The sequence below is a fragment of the Dryas octopetala genome, chromosome 3 (genome assembly GCF_963921425.1).
Source record: "Dryas octopetala chromosome 3, drDryOcto1.1, whole genome shotgun sequence".
Classification (NCBI taxonomy): Eukaryota; Viridiplantae; Streptophyta; class Magnoliopsida; order Rosales; family Rosaceae; genus Dryas; species Dryas octopetala.
In genome coordinates, this window is record NC_141368.1 from 26,532,067 (window position 1) to 26,543,000 (window position 10,934).

General features: G+C 39.1%; 1 protein-coding gene and 1 pseudogene across 1 annotated transcript; one reads left to right on the forward strand and one right to left on the reverse strand.

Moving 5' to 3' along the window:
- The first annotated feature begins 3,040 nt into the window (after positions 1 to 3,040).
- On the forward strand, positions 3,041 to 7,507 carry CHX28 (cation/hydrogen exchanger 28). The gene is made up of 4 exons (XM_086237988.1): positions 3,041 to 3,232; positions 4,105 to 5,109; positions 5,759 to 6,349; positions 6,893 to 7,507. The coding sequence occupies exons 1-4, from the start codon at positions 3,041 to 3,043 to the stop codon at positions 7,505 to 7,507; spliced, it is 2,403 nt and encodes an 800-aa protein (XP_086094114.1).
- Positions 7,508 to 8,905: 1,398 nt separating this feature from the next.
- On the reverse strand, positions 8,906 to 10,934 carry LOC147292124 (uncharacterized; annotated as a pseudogene).

Genomic DNA, 10,934 nt, shown 5'->3' on the forward strand with positions numbered 1-10,934 from the left:
CCCAAAATTTAAAATTTCTCTTTAACACACCCCTCTAATTACCATAATACCCATATTTTATACATTTCACACACCCCCTATCTCTCTCCCAAAATTTAAAATTTCTCCTACACACCCCTTCACCCACCACACCTCATCAACTCATACAAAAAAAAAAAAAAAAACACAGCCCCTCCCCCTCCCTCACCCGACCACCTTCTTCCCTCTCTCCTTCCCTCACCGACCACTTCCCTTTCTCTCTCCTCCCCGCAGCACCACCCTCCTATCTCTCTCTCTTCTTCCGCAACACCACCCTCCCTCTCTCTCCTCCCCTCCGAACACCATTAAAAAAAAAAAATTTCAGTTCGGCAGGTTCGGCGGACCAGTGCCGAACTGGGCTATTTCGTTCGGCACTTATCCACCGAACAATCCTGTTATATTCGGCGGATGACTGCCGAACGAAACAGCCCGGTTCGGCACTGGTCCGCCGAACCTGCCGAACTGAATTTTTTTTTTTAATGGTGGCTGGTTCTGGGCTTCGAGGTGGAAGACGAGGTGCTGCGGGCGGAGGTGTAGCAGCGTGTGGGAGGACAGCGGGCTGGGTGCTGCGCGCAGGCAATTGCGAAGAGGTGGTCACCGATCTTGAAGGCAGACAGAGAAAGGGAGAGAGGAGAGATGGAAGGAGAGAGAGAGAGAGCCGCTGGTGGTCTCTGCTCACGGGAGGTGGCCAGCGATGGTAGGCGTGGCCAAGGTTGACGGTGAAGAAGAAAAAAAAAAAAAGGATGGGAATGAGGTGTGTACGGGGGGGGGGGAGATGGAAATGGGGTGTGTAGGTGTGTGGGTGAGGGGAGGGCCAAAGTGGTCTTTTTTTTTTAGTTTTTTTTTTTTTTTTTCAGAAGAGGTGTGCAAAAAGAAAAAAAAAGGGTGTGCAAATAACAGCCCTCTTACATAAACACTCTCAAAAAAACCCTTAATATCTCTCACATGCTTTAAGAATGTAATGGGCCTATGAATGAAGTGAGTTAACAAATGGGCCGAATCATGGATTGGCATTTGGGAAGTTGTTGAATAATTAGGCCTTGAGCCAATTAAAGTACTTTATGATATATCTAGATCAATAAATAATCTAAACAATAATTAATGAGCCATCAACTGCTTCGGCATTTTTTTTTTTTGACCAATTGAACTGCTTCGGCATTTAATTGGATATAAGGGAGTTAATCCGTATTTTGTAGAATAACTACCAGGGGATTATAAAGGCTGGGCATGACATTTAACAGAGGTATGTACATTCACTCCAACAAGATACCCTCACCACTTGAACCATTTTGATGAGGCTCAAAATTTCTTAGGCGTGACACGTTAGCAATTCAACTCCAAACCAAGAACCTGCGAAATGAACGGATGTGACTTACAGGCCTTGGGAGATTTTTCCTCAAAAGGTCACCGATGCTTAAGTTAATGAATTAGACTTCGGTTTTTTTACGAATCTTCATCCAGATTATATTTTGATTTATAAGTCATTACTTAAATAAAAAGATTGTAACAAAATTACCATTTGAATTGAAAAAAATTTACAATCTCAAAGTTAATATTATTAGTTTTTAAAAAATTTAAAAAATAAAGGTATATTAGTCTTTTTAGATTAGTTTTGTATTATTAAATATATAAATAATTAATAATTAAAAAAAAACAAAAAAAGGCTGGGAACCCAGCCAGCCTCCGATCTGGAAGAGAGAGAGAGATGAGGCTCGGGTCGCGCTGGGCGGGGCGGGGAGGGGCTGGGTTGGGCGTCGGCGCTGGGCGGGGCGGGGTGGGGCTGGGTTTTGGTTGGTTGGGTTTCGGTGCGGCAGAGAGAGAGAGGGGTTGGGTGGTTGGTTGGGTTTCGGTGAGGCAGAGAGAGAGAAATGGGCTGGGTTTTGGTGAGGCAGAGAGAGAGAGGGGTTGGGTTTCGGGGAGGCAGAGAGAGAGAGGGGCTGGGTTTTCGTTGAGGCTAGGTTGGGGTTGGGGTTTCGGTGGTGATGTGGGATCGGGGCTGAGGTTGGGTTTGGGTTGGTTTGCTGGTGACAGACGCGTTCGCGCTGGGCGGGGTGGGGCTAGGTTTTCTGGTGACAGAGGCGGCGAGTTGGGGTGGAGGGGGTGGGGTCGGGGCTGGGGGTTCGGAGGAGAGAGGGGCTGGGGGTTCAGAGGAAGGAGTTTGCTACGGATGGAGATGTCGAGCAGGAGAGAGAGAGAGGTGGCTGTGGGGGTGGAGGGAGGGAGGTGGCTGTGGATGGAGATATCGAGAGGGAGAGAGAGAGAGAGAGAGATGGCTGCGGGGGTGGATGGAGGGAGGTGGTTGCGGGGGTGGATGGAGGGAGGTGGGTGCAGGGGTGGACGGAGGGAGGGAGGTGGCTGCAGTTTTTTTTGTTTTTTTGAAAATTTTTATTTGTGGGTATACTAAGCAAAATTTTGGGTATAGAAAGAATATTTTAAGATACAGAATGGTACACTTATCACATTTTTATATAATATAAAAATTTTTATACAAGATACAGTATAATTTTAAATTCGAAGCTTTACAATGTAACAAAAAATATAGTTTTAGAATGTTAGGATTTTGAAATCCCATAGAAAATCTTCTAGAATTCACACTTCCACAGGATAAATCTAGAAAGTTTGGCCAAAATTTCATGCTAAATTATATTCACGTGATAATTTTATTGGATATTTTTCATGGGACCATAGCCTTTTTCCTACTAAACAAACCAAAAGTTGCAATATACTTCTTCAATTTCTTGTGCACCAAAGGAAAATTAAGTCCTACAATTTCTACTCTCGAGTGGCCAGTAGTTCTCCTTTAATTTCTCCTCAAACAAAGCAATTAATTCAAACCACTAACTCACCCTACGAAAACCCAAGGTGGAGAAATGCTGCCATTAATGATCATTTGCAGGATCCCATACCAACGAAAAAACCCATTTGGCATTTGCAATAAAAAACACAAAGAAAAGAAAAAAAAAATATTACAAAGAAGAAACCTCAGGACAAAGATTGATTCAGAATGCGAGAGAAAATGAAAATGGAGAGCAAGAAGAGCATGCGTAGGTACCTGAAAATATCAATTGGTGGAGAATGCACGTTAAAGTTGACAGAGCTTTTTGGAAAAGTAGCGAAAAATGTACTGGGTTTCTTTTTAATGTATGCTCTGTGCCATGGTTCGCACTACCTTCTAAGGCCATATTCACAGCCTCGCATTACCTCTGATACCGTTGTAAGTATCTCTCTTTCTCACTAGACATGTATTAGACTTTGTTTCTTTATGTGGGTCTTCTTAATTTTGAATTCTCAAGGTTGCCCATCAGAGTTTTTATTGGAAGATATAGAACACACAACTCACAACACAAGCTTACTGATGAAGATAGATTGCTATGAATATATGATAGATAATATGTCTTATGTATACAAAATCATTTGTACAGAGAGGATGCCTGATGCCTTTATAGGGGCATTTTGTTGTAGTTAATATTGATTTTCACATAAGTCATTGGGGACTCAACATTTGGATTGTCCCTAAGAGGATGATCAAGGTTGTTTCATATTAGTCTCCTTGGTTGTAAAGGTGGTGAACAAGTTATGACCAAAAAAAAAAAATCCCTATAATTTGCATGCAAAAGATTTTAATGCAGTTTGAATCTTCAATCTTGTATATAATTCTAATGAATTTAAACGCAACCTCTTCTATAAGGTTGCTTATGAGTCTTTTCTTCTGAGAGTATTAGTAAATTTGACCAGTAAAAGACTCACTTCCTTATTCTAATGAGGCCTATTTCATAATCTTGTATGCCTTGTGCAGGCTCTTATGTTCTTTAATAATTTGGAGTATGATATCTGCATTAAAGAGTGTAGTAGTAGTTAAATTTAAGCCTCTAGAGCAAATCTAACTGCAGCTGGTCACCCTTTTAATTAGTAATTACCATTTATGGGGGAATTGATATGAGGCCAACTTCAGCATTATGTCAAAGTAGCTCCTATCGTACCTTTTATGTCTAAATAAAAACTCTGCTATTATGGGTGTTTTTTTTCTTTATGATGGTGCCCCCTGCCCACTGTTGTGATTAAATTCTTATCTCTTATGGTATGCAGGTAGGACTGGTTGTTGGAAACATAGGGTTCTTACGCAAACACATAGAAGATGCAACAAGTAAAACATTGGAATTCATAGTTGATTTCGGCATTATGTGCTACATGTTAGTTTTAGGCATAGAAATGGATCCATATGTACTCTTTAAAGAACCAACCAAGGATGCTAAAGTGGCCTATGCTGGTATGCTTTCCACATTCATCCTTGCCTGTGCCATAACCCCATTTCTGCATTATACAGAAGGTTTTAAGATTGACTTTACTCTCTCCCTCTCCACGGTCCTCTCTAGCACAGCCTCTCCTGTACTGACACGTCTGATAACAAGTCTCAAAATAGGCAAGTCAGACATAGGCCAGCTTGTCATTGCTGCAGGAATGCACTCTGATTTCATAGCCACTCTTCTCCTCTCCATTGGCTATGTCTTTGCCCCTGTGGAATATGGTGGAGAGGAAGATATAGAGACTAAAAAGCGCATTAGAAGATCCATTGAGATGGGTTTGGCATTAGTGATCCAGACACTTTTTACGGCATATGTTTCACCAATCTTCATGAATTGGGTCAACAATGAAAACCCGGAAGGCAAACCCATGAAGGGTTCACACCTAGTGCTTGCTATTGCTTTCATTGCCTTGATCTGCAGCTGCTCACCAGTTTATGGGTACAGTCCTGCTTTGAGTGCATTTATGGCAGGAACCTTTTTACCAAAGGAGGGGAGAGTATCAAAATGGGTAGTAGGCAAGATCAATTACTTATTAACTACCATTTTCTATCCCATTTTTTTCTTTTGGATGGGGTTTGTAGCTGTGTTAAGGGAATTTGAACCTGGCCACTTCATGACTTGGGCAAGGTTATTTGTACTTTTTGCTATAGAGACAATTGGAAAAGTTTCTGGAACAGTCATCTCTGGAGCACTGTTAGGGTTTCACTGGCCTGAATCTGTTGCAATTGGGCTTCTTCTCACTACCAAAGGCCATTTCCACATATACTTGGCTATTGCTGCAAAAACAGTTAGTCTCCGACCTCCACTTTTTCTCGTGTGCTTTACTTTTCCTTGCCCAATTTTCATGTGTTGTGATACTAGAATTTCTCAGCAGCATTGTTACTCCTAAGGTTATTAATGGCACAGTTTAAACATCATGCTCTTTTCAGCCTCTTCATGCAATCAAAAAATTTCCATATGTGATTCGTCATAAAATTTGCTCATCTTCTTTGACATTGCATGGAATGTTATTGCCTCCTGAAGCCTATGGTGCACAAGAGTTCGTTCATGCCCCCAGGAAATGCATGTGATTTTTGTTTCCTGTATGTAAAAATTTATTTTATTAGAATTACCAGATGAACGGCCAACTAAACAATGTGCTCCACACCTCTTAGGCTCTTACAACATGAAGTAGCATGATAGAAAATGCCCAAGTCAATAGAAAGCTGATTGAATACTTCATGTTCCATCGGACAGGAGATGGATGCTTTCATCCATTCAAAACAACCAAGGTTCCTGACTCCTGAATCTAAAATTGAAGCCAGCTGTGACTGAAAATCAAAATAGATATAACTTATAACTATCAAATGTTAGCAGCCATTTTCATGTCTATTGGGATAAACTTCACTATTGAACCATCCTGATCTTCTTGATTTTTCTCTTTTGATCAAATGCAGTTTGGGAAAACGTCTACTTCAACCAGCACGGTGATGGTAATAGCTATCTTTTTCACTGTTGTGCACGCCCCATCAGTTGTGGCACAAATCATCAAGCGCGCAAGGAAACGAGCACCTACTCATCGAATGGCACTTCAGTTGCTTGAACCTTCAAGCGAACTCCGCATCTTGTTATGCGTTCATGGGCCTCAAAATGTGCGTACTGCCATTAACTTCATTGAGATATCTAGAGGGACAGCTGATCCTGGAATTGTGGTATATGTAACAGACATTATAGAACTCACAGAGGAAATTGCAGCCACAGTGGTGCAAGGAGAAGGAGTGGACACCATGACTGTGACTGACAGAGCAGTAACAGAGATGAGAGATCAAGTCACTGCTGCAGTTCAAGCCTCTGTAGGGGAGAACGGAGAAGGTGTAACACTTAGACGATTGCTTGCACTCTCAACTTTCAACAGCATGCCCCAGGATATTTGCATTTTGGCAGAAGACTCAAAGGTAGCCCTCATCGTATTGCCATTTCACAAGGCCCAACGTGCAGATGGGACATTGGATAGCGGCCATTCTGGTTTCAGATATGTGAACCGTAAGGTAATGTATTTCAGAAAACTGAATGTTTTTTTGAACAGCTACAAGTTCTACAGAGAATTAATGGTAGGTCAGGCATACCAAAGGTGTATCAAGGAGATAGTTAAAGAATTCTAGCACCATGGTCTTATTTGGAATGATTATAGACTTAAGACTGTTTACTTGGAAGTATATATTTATATATTTACAACACTATCACAGATATAATCTCTAGGTTACATAAGGGCTTTCAGTTGCTATGTTAACGCCGAATCATACAGTCATATCAACAATATCCATTGACAAATTAGATGGTTTTAGATCTTGATTCACACAGATAAGATGTAAAAAGTTAAGAAGGTTAAATTAGTCTCATATTTCCAACCTTTTACGTACATAATTATATGTTAATTAGTAAGTAAGATCATGTTAGATATAAACTATGAAAGTAGAGGGGGATGCCTTACATATCTGCTTAATTTTTAAAGTTCATTTACATTTCTACAGACATATCTGTTCTAGCATACTTCCCATTTTATCAGTTAATGATAACTATGATATTAACAGGTCCTCAGGAATGCTCCATGCTCCGTAGGAATTCTTGTAGACAGAGGTCTTGGATTGATTGAAAAAATACCAAGATCTCGTGATCAGGCCGTCAACTTGGCAGTCATCTTCATTGGTGGAAAAGACGATAGAGAAGCACTTTCCTTTTCCAGTCATGTAGCACGGCATCCAGGTGTCAAACTAACAGTCATAAGATTCTTGGTGGATACCAACTCAGATGCCTCAACCAGACCTGGAACCTACATTTTCAGCCGTGCTGCACAAGAAGAGGAAATGAAGCTTGATGATGAGTGCTTTGCTAAGTTCTATGAGAAACATGTAGCATGTGGGCAAGTTGCTTACATGGAGAAGCATCTTGCCAATTCTTCTGAGACCTATACTACCTTGAGGACATTGGACGGCCAGTACTCACTAATTATAGTGGGACGAGGAGAAAGGGTGAATTCGGTTTTGACATTTGGGATGAACGACTGGCAGCAATGTCCGGAGTTGGGTCCAATTGGGGATGTTCTTTCAGGTTCTGATTTCTCAGTCAGAACCTCAGTTTTGATCATTCAACAAAACAATGTAAAAGGACAACTAGATGGGCTTGATGATGACTTTTCCATCATGTAAATGTCAAACCTAGGAAGATAGCTTAGAGATTTAGATACAAATTGTAGCAAGGACCAGATAGTTTGTGGAAAGTTAGGAGCTATGTGAAAAAAAAAAAAAAAGATGGCAGGATTAGTCAGTTTTACTTAAAAGGGGAAAAGATGTTAAAAATTAAAGAGGTAGTTTAAATTGTAAATCAACAAAAGAATGGTTGACTATGAAGGGAAGCTAATTTCTGTCCGGAAGAGTGCTACCAGTTGCTGATTTTCTAATACGGTGTGGTGCCATATTCTGTCACATCTCAAAAATTCATTTCTAATATATTTCATTAGACAATCACTTGGAAAGAGTGAATTAGGATTCCTTACAGTTATTCAGACAGCAAGAACTGACTTAAATAGCAACCAAAGTTGCTCATATGCATGAAATTGCATACTGCTTGTGAAAATTCTATAGGCAGACACACTGTTGTTGTAACCTAATTATTGCAATTAGAGTAGAATTTAATGGCAGCAATAGGTGCCCATATGAACAAATTTTCAATTCCACTACAAAAAGAAAGGGTTTGAGCACTGAAAACAGAAAAAGAAAAAAAAATTAAAACATTCTTGGGCTGGGATTGTGATTTTGTGAAGAGCTTCTCCGCCAAGAAAGCCTATACAGCTTTGTTTGCGGTTAACATAGCAGTGGGGAGAGTGGGAGAGTCAGAATTGGCCTCATGGACATTGTGGGTTTAAGCCTCAATGCCTCAATGGTGTATTAGCAGGAAAAATAATTGGATCAATAGTTTTGTATTAGAAATTTAAATTGAAATCACATTTAGACCATGGTAGTGAATCAGTGGTGTGTTAGTTATCAATTGATCATAAAAATTGATGTAACAAATGAACCATACTGGCCTACTAATAGGAATTGTGGCCGGGCAATCTTCGTAAATAGAAGAGACTTTTGGTGATAAGCTTGCGCTTGTTTGGAGGGATTGTCGTAAATAATTGAAGTGTGTTGTTCATGGTGCATAAAATATTCAGCCAGAGCTGCTTTTGTATATAGTCTCCCACTTTTCTAAACCTTATTCTAGAATTAGAGTTCGATTACTAGTCAATTAGAAAGTGATCTCTAAAAGGAGAATCAAATCTATGATCTACCTTTCAATCAAACCTTTTCTTGTAATTGACTAGTAATAGGTCAGCTGCTTTTTGTGAGGGTATTTTGTTTCCCATTCTCCTAGATCTTACTCTCAAAGGCCATGATTATAGATAAATAATCCCTTTAAATATTAAAATGAAGCCAAGACTCATGCTAAAATTGGACTTACATTTGAATTGATATCCAAGAAATAACATTTGTTTGAATTGGAAAAATAGATTAAACCTGTTGAAAAATCGAAGGTTGGCATCATATACGTACCTCCCTACTTCATTACAATGACTATGATTGAGAGAGAGTGCTCTCAACCTGAAAGCCAAAAGCTGCTTCCTCCAACTCCTGCCTTGTCAATAGCCTAGTTGAGGGTACAAACTTTGTATTTGAGGTAGTTTCAAAGACATCTGACTCTTCATATTTCACGGAAAATTGGGTTTTGATTGCCTCTAACTGTTTTGTCAAGAAAAACTGATCTTGGCATGTGGTCCTTCATGCAGCATATGAATTCCAAATGGTCCCTTGCTTGCACAGGAAATAGACAGCCTAGGCGTCAAAATGCCATCAAAACTATTGCTTTCTTCCCAAATTTTAAATTCTGCCCAGTTTGTTCATTAACCAGAATTTGTCTTGCGTATTAGCAATTTTGATCATCCCTACATATTTTCAATATTATGAAATAACCAACTATATTGCAGAGGTGTTCCCATGTTGTTTTGACATTTCCAATAAACTACATGACAACCATTAAATTTCTAGTGGTGGATTGAGTATTGGCTAATCTCAGTAGAGACCACGTTCTACCTTGCAGTACGCATAGCAAGCAATTAGCACAGAAAAATAAAAATCTCAATTAGAATGATAGATTTACAATATTAGATAGAATGAAGTAGAGTATATACAATCCAAATAACATATATCTTTTTTTCTTTTCCCTTTGGTGTTCCTTCAAGCATTAATAGAATACGTTAATCCAGTTAGTTATTAACATATGTAGCAGAGACGAAAACATAGAAGAAATAAAAAACGAGAAAAATTTTGAATACTAAAAACGATAATAAGATGTGACAAGTTAATAGCATACCGATCGATATTCAGGAGCTCGTTTTGGAAGTTTGAGGTATGCCATATTCTTAACCTCATAGTCCTATAGAAAGGACGTGTGGTGGATCCACCGGGTTTTAGTAATAGATTGAGCATTCCCACCAAACTTGCGGTTACCAAATACATAATCTAAAAATCAGAAGGGAAGAAGCAGTTAGGCACGTTTCACTTCCTCAAGAAGAATCAAAGAACATAAATGAATAGTAATCTAGCATCCCAAAAATAAAGGCTATACATGGGCAAAGGTAAATTAAAATTTGATGCTGCATAAAAGGGTAAAATAAAGAACCTCAAGCTACATCCAGAAATTCAAGTCAAAATGACAAGAAACAACAAGATCAACAGAAGGGGGAAGGAAAAAAAAAAAATCAGACTAATGAACACAACATATACATACTCCTAGGTGCCTATAACACTAGTAGATAATAATATTATAGAAGGGTTCATTACGGTACCATTTTCACGAAGGTGAAAACCACATCCTTGAAACACTCTGCTGTACAATAGGCTACTCCATGACATTATAGGTTGAGGATATGGTTGCAAACCAGCCACAGCATCTTCGTTGCACATGAAAGTGACAAATATTGTGCCGTGATCAACAGTAACAGTACCACCACCACTAAACCTTCTAATGACAGGAATCTGATCTCGTAACACCAAATCAACTTCAAGAAGCTCTGCTGGTTTTCTTTGAAAAATATACATGGAACCCTTTATAAACTCAAATTCAAAATATACATAAATAAATCCACAACACAATAGAATGAGCAAAACCAGAATATTTTGTCAGTTCATGCATTTTCAAACGGACTAGACAAGAAATTAAAACTAACATATAATTCAGAAAATTTCTCAAATACTGACCAAGCAATGAAATTCATATATCAGATGGAATGTAACATCATTGCAAAATAATTTTTTTTTTTTGCTACTCACTCAGTATTCAAACACATAGAACCTATCAACTTAATCGATAGTCACAATGAGTATGAAGCTTATCTTACCCAGAATTACCCATGACAATGGTAGGATTATTTGTTCCATCATTTATAATGTACCAATTATCTGATGAGGTTCGAAGCAGCTGCTCCTCTAAAAGAAGCTGCTGCAGGATGAGAATTCCTTTTAATCTGATAAGCTTCATGAATGGAAGTCGAATGTTTCTTGTTTGAGGAATAGCCATTGCAACCATCCTATTCAT